Source organism: Chiroxiphia lanceolata, chromosome 1 (genome assembly GCF_009829145.1).
Source record: "Chiroxiphia lanceolata isolate bChiLan1 chromosome 1, bChiLan1.pri, whole genome shotgun sequence".
Classification (NCBI taxonomy): Eukaryota; Metazoa; Chordata; class Aves; order Passeriformes; family Pipridae; genus Chiroxiphia; species Chiroxiphia lanceolata.
In genome coordinates, this window is record NC_045637.1 from 30091430 (window position 1) to 30116961 (window position 25532).

Here is a 25532-nt window from a genome sequence, read left to right on the forward strand (position 1 = left end):
CACAGTTGTGTACACTTCAGGTACGACACAGTTGTACTACTACAGGGTGACTGGTAAAATGCTGGACTGTGAAGGAATGGGTAACGTATCTTGTTTGGTGCTGCAGAGGTAACAACACAACTTATTCTGAGTTTTCAAGTGAGAGATACCCAGTGATAATGAACTGATGCACGAGCGTTTTATACCAGCAATCTGGTGGTGTGTCATTAGCACTCCTTTGTTAGGTTTTATTTTCTTAAGTTTAGGAGTGCTCACCAAAACTCTGCAGTAAGAGAAATGTAGATGAATAATAATGGCTTGTCTTCATTATGAGCTTATCTGCTTGACTAAGCAGTGTAACTGGCTCAATGTCTATTGTCTGCTTTTATGTACCTCATGGACAGGCTAGTTCTCTGAAGGGTTTGTGGCAAAAGCCATTACTAGTCTAAAGGTGTGGTTTGACTGGAGGAAGAGAGATCAGGAGCATGTTCTTATGACCTGAGAGATTTCTGAGGCGTATGTGATGGCATATTTATTGTACTAGTGCACTTCTACTGATGAGAAAGCAGAGTTTTATAGTTTCACAGATGTTTCACACTATGCTCTCGGATAAGCCAAGAGCAAAAATGTTAATAGGATTTCTACACAGCTTGCAGCTTGCAGTTGCTTGTGTTTGAGAAATTATACTCTGTGTTATGCAATTACACTTGTTTGATAGCACCAGTCTAAATCTTAAACTTAGACCTGATAAGGGAAAATAGTATCAACCTGTCGGTTGCCATCATTCTTAGGCAAAAAGCTCATCTTTGTCGTGGGTAGTTGAATCAGGTGCCAGGCTACAGCAGGAGTGCAGCTTAGTCATGCAACCAATAACTTGTGTGTGGAAACTCTGGCAAAAAAAAAAAAAAGGATATTTTTACAGCTTTGCAGTTTTCAAGAACATGATGTGACTGCAAGGAGCCATAAGACTTGAGAAATTAGAAAAGTTTGTGCTTCTTGGGAGGGACCATTTAAAAGTAACTGGTGTCTCAGGAACTTGAGCATAGCCACCTCTGTTGGCAGCAGTGTGTGCAATAAGCGCTACGTTCAGCTGTAAGTTTTCAAACAAGTTTCCACATTTTAATATGCATTTATTGGAAGGGCATAATTCTTGTCCAAATTGTAATAAATTTAAAGTTGGGTTTGAGGACAAAAAGGGTAGGTTAGAAGCTTGGGATCGTCTTCACTTTGATAACTTAATTGAAATGGCTCCAGGCTAGTATCAAGTACCTTGACTTCTGATATATTGTTTGGATGTGTTAAGCCATTGGATGCTGTGAGCCTGGAGAAGGGCAGGGGAGTCCAATGAGGGGATTAGGCAGGAAGAAAACAAGATGTCCAAGTAAATTGGCAAAAGGTTGGTTGCCAAGCTTCTGTGTGAAGGCTGCTGCTGAGCAGTGTGACACACGGGGTGTATGTGTAACAACAGAAGGCAAAATGATGCTTCAGTTAACACCCACCAAGTCTGCAGTTAGGTTGCCATGGGTGAAAGTATCTGAACACTGCCTACATTTAGAAAATTGGTTGGAATCTAATGATAATGCAGGCAACTAGCAGTTTCCTTCATTATGTTAGGGAAATTTGAAGTGGAATTATGTCAACAGGAGAAGGCTGGTTTGACAAGATGGACTTCTCATACTCTCTTGTTTTCTGATGGTAAAATTAGCAGTGCTTTTAAAAGATGTCACTCCTGTTGGTGTTATGTGTTCATCCTTTGTGGAAGTCCGCCTGGAGGTTACTATGCTCTGACGATTTTGGGGTGACTTGTGTGACTGTGCTAAAAATTACTGTGTTCTGAGCACAGAAGTGACTCTCCCAGTGCTTTTCAAGGGTCAGCTGACATCTCTAGATGAACTGACATGTGTTTGGAAGCTTTTGTGTCAATTTTTTTCTGGACTGAGGAGTTTTGCTAGGAGAATCTGAGAGCAAGCACTAGGGAAAGTTGCTGGAGGAATAAAGGAAATGCACTGGAGTGGATGAAGAATAAATTGAGGAGTCTGAGAAGGGAATTCAAAGACTTAACTTGATCCTAGTTTCCTTGGGCTCTGTTTAATTAATATAGGGTAAGAGGAGGAGAGGCTTCTGCTGTAACGCAGTTTTAGCATACTGGCACTGATAGCTAATTTGCCTACTTCAAGTTTTTCTTTGTATACGAGTGTGAACTCTTCCTGCTGCAGAGGCATACATTCACTTTCCTCCTGGGGAAAGGGGATCAGGGGGAAGTGGTATGCTTTTGTATTTGCTAAGAGCTTCTTCTGTGTCTGGAATCAAATGTCAGGCCCAGGAAATTGCTTGCTCATTCATTTTGTGAGCAAAATGTAAGTCTGTCCCTTTTATGCAAATGGTAGACTTCTTTCCCCTGCCAGAATCTAAGAACCTTTTTCTTGCAGACTCCTAAGTGAAATCAAAATAGTCTCTACTGCAGCAAATGCTTCTGCTTTGCTTGTCTGCCGTCATAATACTCCCATGTGCTGGGGAGATGTGTGGAAGTGCAAAGTCTCTCTGTTCATACTCAGTTTAGAAAGCGTGGGAGAAAATGGAACTTTATTCTGTTGACAGGGAGGTATTTGCGAATCCACAAGGTTAAGGGCTGGCCACAGACCTCCCCTGAGGCAGGGTGCCAGAACCCCTTGTGTTCTGACGAGGTGAGGTCCTTGGAGTATCTGGGTGAGCAGCCTGTGACTTTGTACACCCCTTGTGTTAATAACAGAATGGTTGTGGTGGGAAGGGACTTCTAGAGGCCGTCTGGTTCAACCCCTCTGCTCAAGCAGGGCCACTTGGAGCTGGTTCCTCAGGACCATACCATAGAATGGTTTGGGTTGGAAGGGACCTTAAAGCTCAACCAGTTCCAACCCCCCAGCTATGGGCAGGAATGCCACCCACTAGATCATGGTGCTCAGGCCCCATCCAACCTGGGATGGGATGTCCACCACTTCTGTTCCAGTGCCTCACTGCCCTCACAGTAAAGAATTTCTTACTAATGTCTAATCTAAATTTCTCCTCTTCTAGTTTGAAACTGTTCCTTCTTGTCCTATCACTCTCTACCTGTGAAAAAAGTTGCTCTTCATCCTTAAGTCCTCTTTAGGTACTGGAAAGCTGCAATGAGGTCTCCCCAGAGCCTTTTTTTCTCCAGGCAACCTCATCTCTCTCAACCTGCCTTCACAGGAGAGGTGTTCAGCCCTCTGATCGTCTTTGCGGCCCTCCTCTGGACCTGCTCTAACAGATCAATATCTTTCATTGCTGAGGATCCCAGAGCTGGATGCAATGCTCCAGGTGAGGTCTCACGAGGGCAGAGTAGAGGCAGAGAACACTGCACACTGGTGGCTCATGTCCACCAGCATTCCCCAAGCTCTTCTCTGCAGGCCTGCTCTCAATTACTGGTTCTCACAATCTGTACTCATGTCTGGGATTGCCCTGACCCAAGTGCAGTACCTTGCATTTGGACTTGTTGAACTTCATGAGGTTCTTGTGGACCACTTCTCAAGTTTGTCCAGGTCCCTCTGGATGGCATCCCTTCCTTCTGTTGTGTCAACCGCACCACTCAGCTTCATGGCATCTGCAGACTTGCTGAGGGACACTTGATCCCACTGTGTGTGTCACTGATAAAGATATTAAAGAGCACTGGTCTTTAATACCCGTGTCCATGGACCATGTCCACGTGGCTTTTGAATATCTCTAAGGATAGATTTTGTGAAGTACTCAACCTAGGCCCTGTTGCTTGCATCAAATTGTCCTCTCCTTGGTTGCTTCTGTACTTCTGCCCTTGATAGTAAATGATGCAATTTCTGTGCTACACCAAATCCGGGCACGAACTTGGTGGGAGCTGCTGTCTACCACAAGACTGTTTGCTGGTATTAAGCTACTGCTAAGACTACAGATGGTGCTTGTCTTGGTGATTATCCTTTTAGATATCACACTGTGTGATTCAGCTTAATGTGTAATCAAACCTCCTTTGTTCTTAAAATCTCAGTATCATTTTCATGGCGGGTCCTGATACTGTGGAGTGGGGATAGTGGACTTTTCTGGAGCTGTTTTTCAGAAATGGAAACTCTGGGGTGCTGTGTTAAAAGTGGGAAGTTTGCTTTAAGAGTGCAGAAGAGCAGGCTTGTCTTCTGAGGGAGGCTGGGAGTTGCTCCAATCTGACTCACTCAAGTAAAGATTTAATGAGATTGCAAGGTTACATACTAAAACTTTGAAACGATCCCCTTCTGCACTCCAGCCGTTTCTTCCTAATGTTTTCCAAGTGTCTTCTAACTGCAGCTTAGCACTATTTCTTCAGCATTTTTGACAGGTTTAGTCTCTTACCAGAGATCGGAGTCTCTAGAGAATGGCAGCATAATTGGATAAGTGGCTAAAGAAAAATAACTGAATACATTCCTCTAAAATCTACTTGACAGCGTTTTGACTCTGTTAATCTCACTTGGAAATGTTCCTCTGTATTTGCAGAGTTTGGTCTGACTTCTCCAAAGTCGATGCAGTGCCTTACCTGATCACTGGTTCTGAGGTGCTGGCTGCTGTGTGCTTTGGCCTGGACCCTCTCCAGGCTGGAAAGCTTTTCACCTATTACTGCTGGAGCTGACACACGTGATTGCTTTGACCACTGTTTGAGACAAAACTTTGTCATAAATCAGGGACTTCTGCCTAACAAAAATCTTAAAAGTGCTGGAACACTTATAAGGTAATAGAGAATGAATACAGAGAATTTTATCTGATATGAATGGGTTAAGAGTCTTACTGTGGTATCAGCTTGTCTAATGGCAAAATATGCTGAAGTGTGGATCTACTCCCTCACAAGATTTCAGGAAATTAGTCTGAGTTTATAATTGGATTGAGAGGAGGAGAGAACTACTGTCTTTGCTAAGACGTTTGTCAGCTGTCTGAAATACTGTGTACTGAGACTTTGGTTTAAGAAAAGAGCAATACTAGCAATCCCATGATCCTTACCTGTAATTTTCAGAAGCATTTGTGTTGCTGGGAGAAACGTTTTGGGAGAATACTCATCATTATAAGAGATGGTGGTTGTTGGTGATGGGTTTTTTGCTTGGGTTTTTGTTTGTTTGTTTTAATAAGAGTAAGTGAAGGCAGCATTTAGGCTTAACAAAATGCTGGAGAAGATATTTCTGTACAAGGAAACATACTGAACAATGCAGTCGCATCAGGGAGAACTTGTCCAGAGAAAGCATGTGGTGGGAGTCTGAAGTAATGAGATTAATATTGTGGTGTTGAGTTGGATTCTGCTAGAAGACAGCAAGCCACATTCTGCTGGCCTTTACTAACAGGGCTGCAGAAGCCTGGGCTCATACTGTTCAGGAATTGCTGTAGCTGTGCACCTGCATTCATGTTGTGCTCTCTGGGGGCTGAAAGAGGTGTCTGCTGTTAAAGGGAGGGGAGAGAGCACAATGTGAAAAAGGGAGCATTAATGTATGAATTTCAGGCTTGCTTGTTTGTGCTTCTGTCCTATTGCTTCATGGCATCTTTCTCTCTTAATGCAGTTTTAAGGCCTTGGATCAGGTGCTGAAAGGGTTTACTTATCTGTAAACTGGTAAGACTTAGAAGATCAAATTGATGCTACAGAACCTAGATTGGCTTAAGATGCTTAAGTAGCTTTATGGCTCTTAAAATGGCTTATGCCTTATAAAACTCAGAGTGAGGAGAGGAGCCTGACTGTTGCTGCCTCATTGGGATCTACCTGTAAAACCTGGGGCTGGTGGAAGACCTGGCTGGAAGTATTTTCCCCAGCCACAGTTACTGGAAGGTCTGTGGTCAGTCGTCAGTCTTACCACTTATCAGTCTGCGGGAGATGAAATTCAAACCAACTATAGGCTGAGCAGGCAGTTCAATCTTAACAGTCAATCTTGAAAGAAGAGATTAAATCTTTTTGTTGTGCCCTCCAAACAGCAAGCATTTCTTTCACCTTTTCCCCCTCTTTGTCAACAAACTCTTCCCCTCATCTTCCCCCATCCCCTTTTGCTGATTTAAGTGCTGGAATCATGATAGCCTTGCCAAAAGTGTGGACTCTGGGGCACAAGTTTGGCACCTCCGTGCATAAACAGGACACAAATGAAGGATGTTCGAGACGGAACGATGTGGCTACGTAACAACAGAACTCAGACCTTGTGGATTGGTTATTCAGGTAGTTATTTGTCCAAAGTATTGTTTGGATCATGTCCTAGGGTAGCCTCTGCACTTCTCCAATCCTGAGGCATTAGTGGCAGCCTTTCTATTTTGAATTTCAGTCTTTGTATGAAACGCTACTGAAAACATAGCTCAGTTTCTTCAAACCCCGGACATTGTATTCAGTCATACTTGAGCAGGGTTTTGTTTCTCTAGGGAAAGAGGGATATAACTTCTTCATGTATGAACAAACTATTGTTCTGCTAGACCTAAATGTGGGAAAAATTGCTTCTCTGCAAGGATACCATAACATCCCTGCTTAATAACCATTATGGTAGAAGTGCTTTAATACTATATTGCTGTGCTTAAACTGTTGCTGGAGCCTTGAGCTCGGGTGGAAACTGCACATCGGGGTAGCAAGTGATATCTGAAGGAAGAAAAATGTCTCAGACTAGGCAGACAAATATCTGGTGGAAAGTGTTTGCTCAAACTTAGCAGCTTTTCCAGTTCCCTCCCTTATGATTCATGAGTTGCACAATCTGTGCTGACTGTTGATGCTAAATAGTTACCTGGGAAGGCTTTAAGCACACTCTCTAACCTTAACAGAGGAGATTACAACATGATTAATGGTAGGAATTGTGATGGTGATGCTTTGCTGAGGCTTGGTGAGCCTTCCTGAGCCACTTTGTGACATTCAGTTGAACTTGTCAGTAATTGGTTCAAGCATCCTTGACAGAAGGTATCTACCTTCATGCCAGTCTGTCAAACACCAATGGCATAGATGGCTTAAGTACTAACCTCTTAGTTATCCTGAGACATTAAGGGCAAAGGAGTGCTTGTTCTGGAACAAAAAAATCTTCGGTTTTAATCTGTTGCATAGTAAGCAAAACCCCACTGCTACTTTTCTTTGGAGCAGGTGTGTCCTTAGGCTTCAGGATTTTTCAGGTAGTGGCTCACAGCTGGTACCTGCAGTAACAACCAAGGTACACAGTAAAACTGAATTTGCAGTGCAGGGGCACAGAACAAAGATACTTGAGCAGGCACAATAACTGCTCTAAGCCATGTAACAGAAGTCTAAACTTAGTTTTCGGCTCTAAAATGTGTGTCTTGCCCAGGGTAGGCAGGGTCCACCTCCAGCCAGCTGCATGTGCTCTGAAATACTGTGAAGAGGAGGAAGCCCATCCAGCAAGATATTTTGGTGATGGGAAGGCCATTTAGAAAGGCCTCATAACAAGGCAGTTTTCATAGTTTAGAGAAATCTTCATTTCTGTCATTGCCTAGCTATATTCAACCTTTTGAGAACTGCTAAACTGGTCAAAAAGCTTCACACAGCAGAGCAAAACCTTGCTTTCTTTTTCCATGTGCTGCTGTTTGTCATCCCCATCCCGCTTTGTTTCCTTGGGCCATCACTTTAATTTAGAAAGTTCCTCAGAGATTCATTCCTCCTCCAAATGCACCACACTAACAGCTGTCGGGGCCTATCTACATCAGAGTGAAGGCCATCAGACTTCCCGAAGTGATGAGGAAGAAGCTTGTTCAGTGAGACAGCTTCTTTCATCACAAGGTAGGATTTGTAGCTGAGCAAGTGAGGAGCAACACTCCCGTTAACTTCTGCAAGGAAGAAAGCAGGAGGCTGACGTGTTTAGGTGATGTGTTTGGGATGTGCTGTAGCAACCCGTCTGTGTGGCCACTATAAACAAGATTAGTCTGAGCAAAGGTGGTAATTAGAAGTTAGAAGTGCTTTCATGGTCCCTCTTTTGGCAATGATCTTAGGACAGTAATATTTTTAAAAACTAGAGATTGTCTCTTGGGTGACTTCTGGCCTTGTGCTCAGGTAAGTCAGGGCAAAAGCAGAAGTCAGTCTCTCATGTGGAGGCTCAGATTTGTAATTCAGCAAATCTTCCCTGTAAGCCAAATGTACATTCCAGCAGTGGGCCACATCCTGTGCATGTCTCTTTGACTACACTGAAGATGTATTGGAAAATTTGGCCCATCCACACTTCTGTCTGTAGAGGGGGCAGGCCAGGCCAGGTCAGTGGTCTGGGACTGGCAATCCAGATGTCTCTATAGGGACACGAAATTAACTTTTGCACAATAAAGATGCAGTACCAGATTTTTTTGAATGGATGGTAAGGGGTAAAGCTGAGTGCAGGGAATTTCCTGAAAAAGATAGGAGTGTAAGTGTTGGTTCCAGTAAATGCCCTTGGCCAGGAAATGGTATTCTTGATTGTTAGCAGGGATCAACGCATCTTCATAAGGGTTTTTTTTCCGTATAGTAGCTACTTGCAATTGTAGCCTGCTAGCATTGGCTGGTGGTACACTGAATGATTCTCTAAGGTTGGGGAAAAAGTCCTAGGGGGTAGCCTCACCTTCTCTCTCTCTTTCTGTGTCGGGAGAGCGAAGGTAGAAACACACAGCTCTTTGTGTGCCATGTCTGATAACTTGTCATTTTGCCTAATCCAGTTAGTACAACTACTGCCTGAGCTTTTTGGACAGAAGGCAGTCTTTGACTGTTGAGTTACACGAGGGAAAGCTGCAAAGCAGAATCGGTAGCTATTCATATTAGTGAGCTTGGTTAATAGAGTATATCATTACTGTAGCTATGTTACAGCTCTCTGCTGCCTTTGGATACTTAAACTACAATCTGTGACCAAAGCTTTGACCTTTGTCAGGTGAACTTTGCAGTATTTCTGGCAGATGCTACAGCCACGTGTCAGAAATGAAGAAGGGCATTACATTTTCTTTTCAGTGGGTTTTGAAAATAACAGAGACCTGTCTTTCAGGCTCCAGCACTCTCATTGTTATAAGCCTGCAGGTAGTCTGCACCAGAAGCCAATGTAGGTCTGCATCCTAAAGGAACTGCTCTTTAATTAGCTGGAAGGTCTGTTCCCGTGCCTGCTGACTGCAGTGGAAATGGAAAGTTAAAACTTCAGAAGGGATATACTTTCTTGTAGGCCCAGGGAACACACTGCCCGGACTTGACTTAGGTATGCTGCAATGCTCCTTCACTTTTCCAGAGTAATGTCTCTGATCAGCTCTGTCTGAATACATCACTCTTGTGGTGGAGGAAAAGATTAACTTCCTTTTGATTATGCTCCTCTGTGTGCAGGCTGCAGTGAAGATCCCAGGTGAAGGTGTGAAGGGAGGATATCATTGCTTAGCTGTAAAGGTGATCTACACTGCTAGTGAGCTTGTGTTTTCAGTGAAAGAACTTGACCTTGGATGAAAAGTTAAAAAAAAAAAAAGTGAAGCACTGCAAAACTATGCTGAGTGCCTCTTTTAGGTAAGAAGCATTTCTGCTTCCCAGGGTTAAATCTTAAACTCCCAGTCAGATGGCTTATGTAAGTTGATCTTTCTTTATTGTATACATGTCAAAACATAAATACATTTCATCTGGCGATGCATTTCAGTGTTACTGGTTCCTGGCATAACTGGCTGTTCTAAATGGTGCTGGTTGAAGCACTAAGGACATAGGGCAGTGCACTTAAATAATTTTTTTTTTTTTTTTACGAACAAAGAAAACCTCAAAAACCCCTCAGACCAGATATGTTTAGCCTCGTGGGCAAAATCATAATGCACATTAGCACGTTTGTCAAAAAACCTAGGTGGTGTTTATAGCCCAGCCTTCAGGGAGGAGTGCTGCTCTCCTATTCTGAGCTTGCACTGCAGTGTGATACCTGGGCAGCAGAGACTAGATTCTCACTGCTGGTTATTACACTGATGGAAGCAGCTGGAGAAATAGTTAGGCACGCAGAATTTTCCATTAATCAGAGGAAAAAGTCCAACACAGATGGTATATAGGATAGATTATGGCTGGTAATCCTTTTGTGTCCTAGAAGATTAAGGATATCCTGATGTAGCTGAAGTCAGCTGACCTTTTTTTATTTAAATGATTGAAAATTCTGAAGCAGTCCTGCAGAGGACTAGGGCTCTTCCAGAACCCACAAGCGGGTACGCTGTGAATGTTTGTTAAAGGAACAGTCTGTTTAAGTCCAGCCCCAGTTACAAATTTACAGGAACTTAACTTCGTGCCATGTAAACAGCAGCAGCTACAAGATGGCTAAGAAGTCACTTGCTAGACAGCTCTACTGTATGTAACAGAGCTGAATTTTAAGAGGAGGTACAGTGAGTGTCATGTGAAGAAATGGAGGGTTTCTGAATCCTGCTGTCCGGGTCGCCCCAGGAAGCGAAGATGAATGCTTCAGTGGAAGAAGAGGATGGCTGCACGCTCTGAATTGTCTGGCATGGATCTGTATGAGGATTACAAATCACCCTTCGATTTCAATGCTGGAGTGAACAGAAATTATCTTTACTTGTCGCCTAGCATAAACCTGTCTCCACCTGGATCACCTACACTGGTGAAGTCTGGTAACTTCCTTCTCTTCCTTTTTCAAAATCTCTGCAAGAAAAGCTTAGTGATTATAATATGTAAAAAGAAACTTCTCAAATTAGGAATCTATAAGAGTTGACCTGCTGTTAATTCTGATAGTTTATTAGCTTCAGTGTGTCATGTAGGTAATATGTCATGTACTATGCATTTACCAGCTTTATCTTGTTATTTCTTCAGCAGAGAGGCAGTTTGAGGGGAAAAGGAAGTGAGCAAAAAGAATAAGGAACAAAAAGGCAACTTCTGCAAGACTGGAGTAATTGGCTTAGTTTGACTAATAGCTTTTTGGGCAGGGGGACTAGGAATTGCATTCTTAGTAGGACTTCAGAGCTCTGTATAGTCTAAAATCTGCTTTTGCCTTGGTACTGAAAATCTCATTGATTAACAAAGTTGCCCTCTTTTACCTTTACTCTGTTCAGCCTGATATTTAAAATGGTGTAAATCTTAAACCTGCAGATTTTAACTGCACTTCTGCTCCCCTGTGCTGTGCTGCAGTGACATCTGTCTAGTGCTTAACCCTACTAGTTTCTAGCTGCTAACCTGTTGTACAGAACACCTGCAGCCATGTCTCCCAATACATCCTAGTCTGGTGTTATTATCTTTACTTTCCATTCCTTGCCACCAGATGTAATCTTCCAGAGTAATTTTAAATACAGAAAGCTTGGACCTACTTCAGGTGTGGCAAAGGAAAGTTACAAGGGTGTTAAGTTTTTTTGGTGGACCTGTTCTTTAAAATCTTAAAGCAACGTGCATCCCTTGGGGAATCTCTGTGTGAAATAAACCAACCCCCTTGGTGAATCTGACAAGCCGGGGCTTCTGGGAATAGTTTTCAGCTTTCACTTTTGCAATTACTGCATCTCCCACCTTTTCTAAAGGAGTGGGGGAGCAGTCCTCTGTATCAAGTGGTGATGCATCACCATAACCACCAGCCTTTGCTGGGCTTCTTTTATTTTCATTCCCTTAGTGTTTGGGAGAAGCCCAAGAGCTTTCTCACTTAAGTTCAAGAATTATGTCTCACTTTGGCTTTTTCTCTGAGAAATGGAAAGTACTTAAATTTGATTCTTCATATATATTGTAAAATAAATATCCCCTGTAGTACTGTACCTTACTCAAATGTTGGAGCGATCTTACAGTCCTGTAACAGCTTGTTCTCCTGAACTGTAACAACCACCTTTTTTTCTTTAGCTTTGCCAACTGTATAGTGATAGCCAAAATGCTCATTCTGAGTGCCTGACACAGAATATGTGGTCTAAAGAGAAAGCTTTGTGGAGTCTACCCCCACCCCAAGGCTGTTCATCCGAAATGACCCGGATTTCCTTAAACTGCCTGTGTTTGCTGCTGATCTCTGAATTCAGGCCAGAAAGAGGCAGGAACTTCTGGTCAAAATAGAGCATGAACTTGGGTTGAAACTGACCAAAGGAAACCCCAAATCAGAAAAACTGAGTGTAAATCAAATTACTCTAATGCTTTGTCTACCCTGGCAGGATGATGGAGACTTAAGTGCCATTTCCCTGAACTGTGGAGTCTTAATCAACAAACTTGTTCATGTCTTTATTTGGTTCACTTAAGTGAACCAAAGTGCTGGGTTAATATGCCAATCTTAAAAATACAGACCTAAAAACTGACCTGGGTAAGTTTTCTCAATATTATGTATTTCAAATTTTTCCCCACAAATTTAAGTTTTACTCTGTTTAAGAGTTTGAGATGTGAAATGTTCAGCTAAACTTGGTTATAGCAATCAGAATACCAAATAACTGAATTTTAAGTCCTTTGCAGCATGAAGATGCAAGAGAATTAACGTAAGGAAGGGTAACAAGTTGGAAACGATTATAATAACAATTATACATAACAGTATAAAATAATAATAACAACAGTTCTGTTGGTGGAAGAAGACCACAAGTGAGAAATGCTCTCTTAATAATAGTTTGAGCAGAAGTATTTCCGTCTGTTGGCCGACTGCTGGTTTCTTGCCCCACACCCCATGAAAAGATCTAAGGTGGGCTGTGCACCTTTCCTTACCAAGCTTTCTCAAAGCCAGGATCTTGCTGGCAGTCAGCCCTAGGTTATGGGTTAAATTTGGATTGTAGCCACACCATTGTGGAGGTGTGTGGGTTGTTACCTGTGTAGACAACTGCTCCTTGGTCAGATGGTTTAGCACTTCCCAATGCATGGATGAACCCTGTCTCCTGCAAGTACTGAACTGAGGAATGGGAGTAAAGTGAACAGTGACAAGGGATGAGAGGGGAGGTGCCAGAATAAATACTGATGGCAAGGTGTTTGCATACTTCATATGGAGCTCAAGAAAAAGTAATAAATGGAAGGGGGTCAGAAGGCAAAGAGAGGAGAGAAGGCCTGGTCAGATGTGCAGGGTGAGGTATGAAGGACTCAGAGCAGCAGTGATTTCCTGTCTTCCTAAAAGATCTAGAAATGGGAAGGGAAGGAGAGATCATTCCCTTGCATCTTAGCATTGTGTCTTAAATACAGTGTAGTAGGCAAGAAGCAGCACAAACTTTCTTAAAAAACTAGTTTTCCAAAGACAAGGTACATTCCCAAAGCAGAAGCTATTGCTGTGGGGGACAATCCAGCATGTTTTCCTACTGATGGATTCACTTGATCTATTTTTGGTGATATAAATCCAGATGACTCTTCATAATCGGATTGAACAGACTTTCAGCTGGATGTGCTAATGCTCTTGGAGTCAGCATGGCCTTTGGTACTTGCAGACTTTCAGAAATGACTTTTGTGACAGCAAGCTCTGTGGTCCCTGAAGGGCATGCAGATGAGAACAAGGTCAGGAGTTGTAGGTGCACGTACTGGGAGATGGAGGGTGTCAGGGGAAAATGCAGTTTGCATTGTTAGTTTACCTTCATAGAGGCATGTGTAATAAATAGGTTAAATAGGAAGTTGACAAAAAGGTGTGGCACTCTTAATCGTTAAGAAAAGGAAATCTGTTGATGTATAAACAAAAAATTATCTAGTTTTGTGACATGAGCCATAATACTTTTTTCAGGTGCAGCAGTGCTGTGCTTTGGTTTGGGCATTAGACTTCAAGTTCTTTCTGCCTTAGATTTCTACCAGAAAATAGTGTCTTGGGAGACCCATAGGACCTACACAATGTTTGTGTAGAAGACACATGTAAATCTCTGAGAAAATGTGGCATAGATCTCAGGAATAAATGCAGAATGTGGTTTCATCTTCTTTTTCTTTGCTTCCTCCTCAGTGTATTCCATGGTAACAGCATTTACAAATGTTCTGCCCATATAGCAGTGTGATTTTAGAGGATAAGTATTCTGGACACAAATACAGGCAGAAAATATAACTGTTTTGGTAAGAATTTGTGGAATTGAGCTTTACTTGAGTTCAGTAACTTGGTCAAGAACAAGGCTGCTGCTTTTCTTAGACTCGACAGCTGCTAGTAGCATGTTTCATAGAATACTTACAACTAATTACAGACACACAGAATCTTTTTTTCCCCTGTCTTTTCAGTTGATTGTGATGTTGATATCAAACCTCACAGCAAAATCATAGGGGTGATCTCTTTGAAAATTAATGAGTTTTTGGATTCCCAGACTAAATGAGAGTATGAAGTGCCACCAGAAACTGCTGAAATGAGGATGGAATTTTGTATGTTAAATTACTATAGTGATTAATAGGAAACATTACTTAATGTGTCCTCAACTTAGATGAATTATATATTTATATACATGTATACACGTGTATGTATACATACACACACGCTCACCTTCTCTCCTTTTTAACAAGCAATCCTATTTTTTTCTCTTGTATTTTAAGATTTTTATTTAATTTCTTTTTTTTATTATCATTAAAGCTGTTTTACCTCTTGAATAGAGAATTAGTTCTGGGAAACCACAACCATTCTAGCATGCAGTCTCCCTACAAACTAGTCTCTCTGCAATTAGAACAGAATTCCTTAATTCTGGCAAGCTCTATGTTAAAGTGTCAGCCACAGAGATTCAGAATGGGAAATCTTTTGCTGTAAATTTTGTTTGTTGCATTAAAAGGTGTTTAAAGTGGTCTTACTGCAAGCACTAAGGACTAAGAATAAAGGAATCTTACAAGTGAATGCACCATGATAATACAAATAATATCATCCTCCTTCCTTTCCCTGAAGCTGTGAAAGCAAAATTAAGGAAGACTATAGAGATATTTGTGCTTTATATAGGAGTTTGGCAGAGTTTTGGTTTCTGGGTTTGGAAGGGGAAGAGACAGCAGTGTGAGTGGATGCACATCCTCCTCAGTCCCTTCTCAGCACTCCACTGCTTTGTCTAAAGTGACAGCCTTTTGCTCCATCTCTGGACTTCTCAGTTGTCGTAATGTCCAGGTGCAAATCAGCAGCTTACTTCTTGTTCCATGATATCTGCCACTTTCTAGCCACAGTGGTCCCAGTTACTAGGGATGAGAGAGGTACAGGGTACAGAGGAAGAGTTTGTACTTGCAGTGCAATATTTTTCTCCACTGTTGTGAACCTTGCTTGTTGCCAAGGCTGCTCCCAGTGTGCTCGTTTTTAAATTTGATCCAGAAAGTGGTAAGGGAGGGAGCCTCTGCATTGGCCTTGAGCACCTCCTGTGCTGCCAGAGTTTCTGTGCCAGATGAGTGAGAGATCAGAGTGCACACAGACTCCTGGGCAGAGGTTGTGTAGGAAACGCTGATTGGGACATAGGATTCTGCACCTTGGTGTCTCTCAGAGAGTAGTGGGATGTGTTGTTCTCAGCATGTTCCCAGTCTCCTATTACAGCAGCAGTTGCAATTATATTGAGCTTTAATGCAGCTTGATAGAATGAAGTGTAAAATGCCTTTAGTTTCCTGTGTGCAGTAGCACTTCAGGAGCATGACTTTGGTGTCCTCTCTTCAGTTTTCTTTGTTCCCTGGCACAAAAGGGCTGTATACTAACATTAGCTGCTGTTTAGCAGACGTAGTAATCTGACTTTAAGTGCTTTATTCACCTCAAGGGCTGCTGAGAAGTGACTCTATACCTGAGGTTGGAGAGGATGCTGCTGCTACAGTCAGTATGGCAGAAACACTCTCAGAAGAAGAACAGGACGAGCTAAGAAAAGAGCTTGCCAAGGTAATTCTTTTGCAAATAGCTCTTAAACTTATTTTGAGAATGAAAATCTGGAATAATGCTGTCTTTGAACATACAGTTAATACTTTGCATAGTTATTCTGTGAGTGTCTAAAGCCCTGTATGACACTCCTTTGTATTGCGGGGAGGGAAAGGGAAGGTGTCAAAGAGAAAAGAACAGCCAGTTCTAGGGAGGGGGAATTAAGCTGGAAGTGCTGAGTGTACAGATCTTAAACCAAGATGCATAAATATCTAACCCTTTGTTTCCCTCAAGTGAGAAGTGGGTAAGTAAGCAGTCAAAGAGAATGTTGTCGGGAGCCAAAATCCAAGTATTGTCTCAACTGTCGTGGAGTAATTAAAGCTGTTTCTTTCATGAAGAATGCTTTGCTGTGTAGCCACTGTTTTGCTAATGTCTAACCACCTTACCCTTGCTGTCCATGGCAGAATTTTTTTAAGAGCAGGTGAACATAGCACTCTGAAGGATAGTCAAGACATGCATTTCAAAAGTTGTCAAAGTCAAGCTTTTTTGGGCTGCCAGTCTTTTTTTTTAGTAGCTCTTTGTGACTTTAGGACATAATAAAAGACACTGACTTAAGCCTAAGGTTGGCAAACAAAGGTTAACTGTGAAATAAGCACATTTAATGCAGTTTTGTACTTGGAAGTCCTGAGTATCATTTAATGCCAAAGATCGTGAGGGTAGTCTGGTCCTACTAGGGTGTGTCACTGGACTTCAGACAGATATGCAAAAAACAAAGGTGCATTGAAGATACTGGTATTTCCTCAAAGGAGCTTAAATGAGTGGGCAGCCTGATACTCTAAAGTGAGGTGATCCTGTCTGGATGAGGAAGTAGGGTTGGATGTATGCCCCTGCTTTTGTACACACAGCCTTAGTGCCTCTGTCACATCTATATAGCTCACAGGATGGCATAGTAAAACTGTTTTGACATCCCTAGTCATGATCTGATCATGCTTCTGGAAGAGGTGTAAGCTACCATCTGAGTAAAGAGGGGACAGTATAGTTTTCTAGTTGCAGAGCAGCTGCTGTGTACTTGTTGTGTGTTTGTGTGGCTTTTAACTGCTCAGTCTGCCACCATTTCCACCCCTGATCTGGGGAAGGCACTCCTGTGGCTGGATCCAGTCTCAGTTGCTGGCTTAAGCCACAAAAGAACCTTTCTGTTTGAGCAAGGATACAAAACCTGTGCATGGATCAGACATGCTCTGAGCTTCCTGACACTGGTCACACATTAGTATCTCTTCTGACGTGGAAGTAGAATACAGGCTTGGCGATTGTCCCAGGTTTGACTAATCTTCAAGCTTTACATATTAGAGGTAATGATTGCTAAGTATACAGTCTTTTAGTTACCAATGTACATATTCCAGTAACAGCTAGCTGCAGATAGATTACTTTCTCACTAGCTCTTGTTGTAGACTATGTTGGATTTTCCTTTTAGTATTTAGAAATCCCAAACCTTCGTTCGCGAAGCCCAGCCGTGATGTGATGATGATGATGATGATGATGATTGACTGTGAGGCAATGTGAAAAACCTGTTAGCCCTCCCGGTACTGATGTCTAATAGATGTTTTAAAGAATACATAGTTAAATGGCTGGGTATATTGCTTGTTAACTTACTTCTCATCAACCCTTCTGTCACAGGTGGAAGAAGAAATCCAGACGCTCTCACAAGTGCTAGCTGCCAAAGAGAAACATCTAGCAGAGATCAAGAGAAAGCTGGGAATTAACTCCCTACAGGAACTAAGGCAGAATATTACCAAAAGCTGGCAAGATGTTACATCAACCACGGCGTATGTACCAGTTCATGATGATTGTGTAGGCTGTTGAGGTGAAAACTGTTTAGTTCTTGTGTCGTGTCTAAACCCTTTGTGCTTGTGAAATGAGGTGAGTGTAGATAAGACAAAGTTAAGTTGCACTCATGGCTAGGCTTCACGAACGAAGATTTGGGACTAAAATTTAGCTGGATAAATCAACGTAGATTTTTTTAAAGAAGGACAGTGCTAGTCATATCTCATGCGAAAGAATGACTGTAATGCAGGCTATTCTAACACGCTTTTTTTGTTTGACAGATCTGAGATACCATTATTGAGATACCAAGGTGTCCTGAGTCCAACAGATTACCCTTCTTTTCCACCCTGAAAAATTGTTTTAAACTGAGCTCATGCAGGAAGAGTGCACTGTCACAGTTACTGTTCTTGCTAAACACAACTGTTAGCCCAAAGTCTAGAGCGAGCTGCCTTCTGCAGTTGATGACTACACAGAATGTAACAGGATGTACCTCAAACATTTTATGGTGAAGTTTATTGACAGAACTGCTTGGTACAAAAAGACACTTGGCACAAAAACTAGACCTTTTTCAATGTGTGTGCATAGTGTTGTTTTCTTGAGTCTTATTTTCTTTAGGTTTTTTTTTTTTTTTGTTGGTCAGGATGGTTTTTTGCGTGAATTTATTTTATTTTTTGGCAAGTCCTACAATAGCAAATAGCGTCTTTTCTGGTAAGTTCATATTGGTGAACCTCAAGTCAGTGGTGGCAGAGATGCTGTAGCTAGAAAGGACTGCAATCTCTTAAGTAGGTTGTCCATTAGACCCCAAACCTGAAGTATACCTCTGTATTTGATACAAATGTACATACACTAAAAGATTCCTTATGTGTTCTATTAAAATAACTAAAAACTAAATTTTGTTTGAGCACAGGTATAAGAGAACATCAGAAACCTTGTCTCAGGCTGGTCAGAAGGCTTCTGCTGCTTTTTCTTCTGTTGGTTCAGTAATAACCAAGAAGTTTGAAGATGTCAGGTAGGTTTCTTTAGCTTTTTGCAAGTAGTTGCAATTTTTATTTAAGCAGGTAATCACTGAAATAAATTTTTGCTGTTAACATACTAGTACTTCTAGAAGTTAATCTATCAAGAGCCCTCAGCATCTGTTTTAGGAGAGCTAAGAGACTTGCTGCAAAATCTGCTTGTACGTCCTCACTGATGCAGAAGAGTTCTGTGGTGTGTACTTTATATATGCGAGAGAAACAATGTATGCTACAACCTCCACTACTGCTCTTACTTTTCTGGTGTGATTGCAGGTGGCAGTGTCTCTACCTGCCTCTCTGATGCACGTAGCACTGTCATTTGTCTTCTCTGACTTTCTCAGCTTGTGGAATGCTATATTTAGACAACTAATATCTTTAACTGTTTGTGGTTTGACGGTTTGTTTTTGTTGTTTGGGTGTTTTGTTTTGTTTGTTGGGTTTTTTTTGTTTTGTCTTGTGTGTGTATTCCTTCCAGATGTGTTTTATTTTTTGTAAGCTATTCTGCCTCATAGAAGTGGCTTGATTTTATTACATTTTTAAGAGATTATTAGCACTTTTAAATTCTTAACTATTGTTGGCATACAACATATTTTGACTTTGTGTCAAATGACACAGATGCCAGCCCTTCATGCACATTAGGTAAGTCTTGTGGTCATTTTTAGCACTGTTGTGAGTTGCATGCAAAACTCCTGCTGGATGCACTAGTCAGATGCTTAGCTTACAATTCTTTCATTATGTAATTTTTACTACTGGAGCATAGACAATTATTCATCTTTGCATGTAATTTGTTGTGAATAATGAGTTAAACTTATTTTTTAATTATTGGGCAAATAAAAATTCACACATTCCAGCAGAATATTGCTGCATTGGAAGCAGTGTAATAAAATCAGCTATCTGTTTTAAAGTGCTGCCATTAACCTCTTGCTTTTTAAAGTCTAGTGAGAAAACACTTTGAGGTGCAGCTACACAGTTACATATTTTTCTTCAGATTTATCAGAACTTCCTTTCTCTCTTTAATGCTTACTCTGGCATTGTGCAGACTACAGGCACTTTCACATTCCTTTAGGTAAGGTGGGCGCAAGAATTGTTTCTGAAACTAAGCATGTAGTCAGACTGTCTCTATTAAAATCTTAAATTAAAAATTTTGTCTGTAGAAGGTAATTTCTTCTTTTGTCCAGTGTTAGTTAATGTAAAACTGAAGCTCTTTTAACATCAGGGAAGATATTTCTTCATGTTCACCTGGTAACTACCCCAGAACATAAAATCTTGAGTATATTTCATAATCAATTAGTCTCTCTTCCTTGTAAGAAAGGAACCCACTAAAATGATTCTACAAGGTTTTTTTGTCAAGAGACAGAATATGGTGTTGAGGTCAATGGCATGCAGGATTCCTCCTTCGTCTGTACCATGTTTGTGCCGTGACAGTAGAAATTTACCCCTTTTTGTGTCTATTACAATAGCTGTTTAGCATTGTGACTCTAACAAAATTACTGGAATCAAAATGTAAACTAGCTTATACATTTCCTGTTCATAGTTTGTCCAGTGAACAGTCCTTGAGTTAATTACTTTAGCAGCACCAGTATTTTAGTTACCTTGTCTGCATTGCCTTTTATCTGCTTAGTCTAAGCAAATATTCAATGTTTTCAGTAGTCAGAATTCCTGTGTAGCAACTTCTGTCCATTGCCTTTCATCCTTCCTATGCACGCCTGAGTCTGGCTTCATCTTTTCTGTACTCTTCCACTAAGTAGCTAAAGACAACACCAGAATCTCTATAAAGACTAGGAATTTGGCTCCTAGAATACTAACTAGGAGCTATAGCCCCCAGGGAGGAGATGGGTGGTGGCACAGGATGCTCTCTGAAGTGAGCTCAATTTGCTCAGGTATAAGAAGAGCAGCTGGTCTGAAATACGTCCCCTTTAGCATCAGTGAGGTAATGGGAGCCTGGAAGCTGTCTCTGTACCTTTGGGATGCAGAGCTCAGCTCCTCACTTTACAGGGTTCATTCACCTTCCTTAAGGCTATGGTGTTCTCCTATTAGTATTAGACTGTTGCATTGGACAAGGACAGGCCCAGACTCAGAGCTGTCTCTGTCTTCAGGAATTTAATACATCAAAAGAAGAGTGTCCTAATTACTCTAGTTAGTAGCTATGTGGGTGTTGAGTACTCCTTATCAGAAACTGGGCCACTGGGAGGGAATGTAACAATGCCAGAGGAGGCCAAGTGCTTCTTGGGGGAGAATCACAGCAGTGAAAATTCAAGGTATTGTTATAAATTCAGAAGCAGTGAGGTTTAAAAAATAAAACAAAATTGTGAAAAATTCGTGCTGTTCAAGATCTTAGTTGCACTTGAGCAAGAGACTAAAAACCTTTGAGTTTTTTTGTTTTTCATGAGAACCAAATTCATCTGGGATTCAGCCAGTGAATTCAGGTCCCAGTGTTATGTGACTACTCAAGTTGTGTCTACTTTTAAGACTACGCAAGTCTGAACTTCAGAAAGTTTTAGGTGCCTAAACTCTTTCCTGGAAATGAGAATTGATGGGCCTGATACTTATTTGAACTAATACTGAATATGCAAGTGCGTTTTTATTCTTAAACTCTTAAGTAGCAGCTTCATTGTGGCTACACTTTCCTTGTATTGTTTTAGTTGAGGGACTTCTCAGCTTTAATGGTGTGATTTCTTCTGTGTTGGACTATTTCTATGTGTTCCATGCAGCAAACATCACATGCAGGTCTTCGTTCTTGCACTGCAAAGTGATTTTGTGGGGAGTTAAAAAAGGGTGTGAGGCAGATGGTGGAGCTGTGAACTTGGAAAGTACTGAAATGGAGGGGAAGGGATGACTGGTAATGCAATGTCAGTGTGTAATTGCTTCATTTTTTTGCTTGTTTCCTCAGCTTTTTGTTATGCTGACATGAACTTTGTTCCTTCTTAGGTTTCTCTTAATACCTTTATTCTCCTTTATAAGAATGTCTTGAAGTTGTGATGAACTAACCTTCCTTGTGTAAGCAACATCAGTATTACGTGCAAAACAACAATAGTACCAAGATGTAGTGCTCTTCAAACTTCTGAGCAATCACGACTTTGCACGTGGCTCCTCCTGCACTGTGTCTGTATTATGGAGCAGAAGTCCATCTTTGCCTTGTTCTGAGATTGCAGAATAACTTTCTTTACTTGCTTTGAAAGTCTGATATATTATCATGGATTCCTAAATATCATCATTTATCAGCTGGAAACTTAACTACCAACAAAAGCAAATAGCTAGTGTGTATGCACTCTTCAGACCATGTTTCTAGGTAGGGACTCTGCCATAGGTCCTTGTGCCTTTTCAAAATGTGAGATAATGTAGTAGCTTTATAAAATAATCATGTAAAGGATAAGAAAGCTTTTAATGCAATACAAAATACGTGGAAGACTGGAGAGCAACTTAACTGTATCTTTTTTATTGTTTTTTTAAGCAAGGAGTTTGCTTCTGAGCATTGTAAAAAGGGTTTCTCTTTTTCAAACTGCCCAACTTGGTCTAGTTGAGTGAGTGCTTTGATATGGCATTCTGTCTTTTAGGGAAAAAATACAGGTTCTCTTCTTTATAAAGCCTTTCAAGGTTTAACTGTGCTTCTTTGCACTACTTGAAGAACAGGTGATGTTAAAAAAAAGATCAACTGCATTTATCTAATCCAGTTCTCTTGCAAACCAGATCATTGTGATAAAACTATCTTATGCTGTCATGCAAAATGGATACTGAGTGTACATGTGTGTTGTACAACAGGAAGTAAATCCTTCATGAATGTATGAACAGTTCTTCTATTAAATCATCTCTGATATTACATTAAACTTCTGTAGAACCTGTTAAAAGATCTGCAGTACACTATAGGTTGCTGGTTTTCAGTGTGAGCAGTTCTACAGTTTGTAAATACATGTATTTCACCCTCTTTAGCCTTAAGCTTCTTGCAGGTTGAGGGGAAGTGGCTGAGCATGACTGGAACGAGTTCGTGTCAGCGTAGTTCTGCAATAATGCCTGTCATGTAGCAAGGCCAGAACTTGTAGTAGTCCACATCTCAGTGGGGAATATAAATTACAATCCAGAAGACAATCAGCTTCTCTGTGTTCTGGAAAAGCCTGTGGAAGTCAGTCCTTGCGTAAGATGAAACACAGCAGAAGTGGGGTTGGGGAAATGGATGAAACGTGGCCGTGCATTACTGATGTGTGTCAGGGAAGCATGTGGCCTTTGTGTATCTGATTCCCAGTGCACTGTATGTACAAATCAATCCATGGTTGTGCATCTGCCCTAAGGGATCCCAACCTTAAGGGAACTTTCCACTTGTGTAGTTTTCCTCTATCACTGTATTTTACTGATGAGCCTACAGAAAGAATCTCTTAAAACTCATTCAGCAATGAACATAGAACTTTTTTGCTTCTGTGAATGTATCTTTCATTGTGCTGAGATACTTATTGAAAGTTTGGAGGTACATCATATGAGGGAGTTATTTCCCTTCCCTCCCCTTCTCCCCCAGCAATTGCCTGGAAATTATTCTCTTGAAAGACATCGTAAAGCCCAGACAAAATTTGACATTCCAAATATAGTTATGAACATCTGTGATCATCAGTTTTAATAATTTTAAGTCACTATTGTGGTATTTGATAAGAAACATTTAACATATAAGACTTGTTTGTATAAAGAGTAAACAGGGATTTTCTAGATGGAATTAAATTGGATTCTAGGTGGTCTTGAGGTTATTTGAGAGCTCCTTAATCTATATCCAGTCACCTTCTGTGAGTATGTGTAAACAAGCAGTAACTGTATAGCAACACTAGCTGGTTACAGAAATCCTCCATGAATTTTAGAACACAGAACTAGGACTTTCTCCCTGCCCCCAGCATAAATCTGACCTTGAATACAGATTGATGTGACTGCTTGTGCTAGATAATGTGTATTGACGAGTAGATAATTTGTATTGATTAGTGTGGAAATCTTACACTGAATTGAAATGCAGACCTTCTGAATGTAGGGATGATTCTTTTCGGTAGGAAGGTGAGTTGGTTGATAAGACTCTTGAGTGTTCACTTTCTACTTGGTATCATCCAGACTGTAAATGCAGCATGACTCTCATTGCTTGAGAAACTTAATGAGTAGACAGACTGTTGCAGCTAAGCAGAGTAAGTACTAACAAGCATGGCACTTGAATCTCTCTAAAAGGGAAAAAGGTTGTTGCAGCTTTTGCTCTGACGTACTTGTGTGTGTGCATGGCTAAGCAATCTAAAAAAGCAAACCCAAGCAGTTACTGTATAGGACTGTATAAGACTGTTTGGCTGTTTACCAAAGATAGTATCCAGAAGTCAGCTCTCTAAGCCAATTTCTTCTCCATGTAATACTTAAACTAATTTCTTGCTTTCTCTTTTCTTAATGCTGGCACTTAGTATACGCTCCATACAACATTCAATTAGTATGCCTATTATGAGGTAATGTATGTATAATCCACCTGTTGTGTTTATTTTCATGTGTAGAATCAAGTAAAATCTAACTTAAATCAGCCAACATAGGTTTAAAACAAAACCAAAAAATCTGCCCAGCTTTGTAATGGATTTCCTGTACTAACATATAGGATAAAGTTCGTTTTATTTCTGTTTATTGGTGGTAGCTATCAACATACAGAATGTGACCAAGCGAAATTCCCTGCTGTTTAGGAAAACTATAACAACTTTTCCCTCAAAAAATTACATTAGAAATGTAATGCTACTCAGTTGATTGCAAGTTTAAAAGGCAGTAGCTTGGCATATGTTTTTGAACAATGAAAGTGAGTAAAAAAAATACCGTGGTTTCACAAAAAGTCTCTTGGTGACTTGGGGTGCTTGCCTTTTCTCTCCCCTTGCTTGGCACTATGTCCCTCTATCTCCTGAGAGCCTGGTTTTGATATATGTGTCATTTTGTGCTTTCCCAAGTGAGAGAGTGCTGCTAAATGTGGGTGGCCTACACAAATACCAAGCAAAGGGAGAAGAGAAGCTTCAGACTTCTTTTGAAAAACACCCTTGTCTTTAATATTTATATAATGAATTTTTATGTCTGTTATGAACCCACAGTCGTGGGGCACTGAAGGCAAGCAATTTCCATCCTGCATAAAGGCAGAAAAAGTGTACAAGCTGCTGCACAAATTTGCACATGGCAGTGACAGCTAGTTGGAGCATTAAGACCCTAATGGATAATACACTGTCCCTCAGCGTTGGAAATCCCAAGCTGTCCTGCTCTTTGTGTGCAAAACTTGCCACTTGTAATTACAGCTGCCTCTGGCACTTAAAGACAAGGGGGAGTCTCTCCTAAATTTAACATGTTAGAAGAAAATGCCACTGTGAACCATGTTTTATTAATTTAACACGTAGCCAATTAAACTGAACTAGTTTTCTTATAAAAAGTGGAAAAACTCTGCTGAGCTTGCTTCAGCAGTAATGTACTAGGCTAACCAGAAGTGATGAGTAAACTTTTCTGAAGAAATCCTTTAAGCCAGAAACCTATTTGAAATCACTGGTATAATGAGCTAAACCTAAAATACTTACTAGTTCTCCCTTCCATGTTGATATGAAGAATCCTATCGCTGGGCCTGACAAGTGTCAGTTGCCAAAGATAAAAGTGAGCCTTCAACTTGAGTATGTTTTAATTTTAGTTTTGTAGTACTTGGGGAGATTCAGAGGTAAACTATTTTTAGGCTACTCTTAAAACAAGGAAAGAGCCACAAACAAACATTTTTCCCATTGGGAAAAAGCAACTGTCTGCTTGTTTTCTGATATTTATAGACTAACCAGATATGGTTCAAATTCTGTGGTTCCTTTTTTTATTTTCCCAGAAATTCTCCTACTTTCAAGTCGTTTGAGGAGAAAGTTGAGAACTTAAAGGTAAGCATTACTAAAACACCTTGGTGATTGTGGAGCTGTGGATGTGGAGAAAAGACTGAAGTCGTTCAAGTGGAAATGATTTCTCTGCCTAATGATTTGTGAATGAAAAAATGGGCTTCCTGCACCTCTTACAGGAGGATACTTCTAACTGGAAGAACTAACAGCCAGCTAAACTGCACAAACAGCTAGTATAAAATACCTAGTATTAGGTATCCACAATGGTCTAGGCTTTTATTTCGTGCC

At 40.8% G+C, this 25532-nt stretch overlaps 1 protein-coding gene across 6 annotated transcripts in view; it reads left to right on the plus strand.

The window, feature by feature from the left end:
- Nucleotides 1-25532, plus strand: part of TPD52 (tumor protein D52) — a 41107-nt gene that overhangs the window by 13333 nt on the left and 2242 nt on the right. For 2 of the 6 annotated variants that reach the window (XM_032681743.1, XM_032681736.1), the window contains 6 exons: nucleotides 15490-15605; nucleotides 17256-17404; nucleotides 18310-18411; nucleotides 19454-19480; nucleotides 23823-23864; nucleotides 25241-25289. In XM_032681743.1, coding sequence (XP_032537634.1) covers nucleotides 15490-15605; nucleotides 17256-17404; nucleotides 18310-18411; nucleotides 19454-19480; nucleotides 23823-23864; nucleotides 25241-25289 — 485 coding nt within the window. Of the gene's footprint in view, nucleotides 1-10046; nucleotides 10501-15489; nucleotides 15606-17255; nucleotides 17405-18309; nucleotides 18412-19453; nucleotides 19481-23822; nucleotides 23865-25240; nucleotides 25290-25532 lie in introns of those variants that run through there. The other 4 variants (XM_032681707.1, XM_032681717.1, XM_032681727.1 and 1 more) reach the window with 4 other exon arrangements.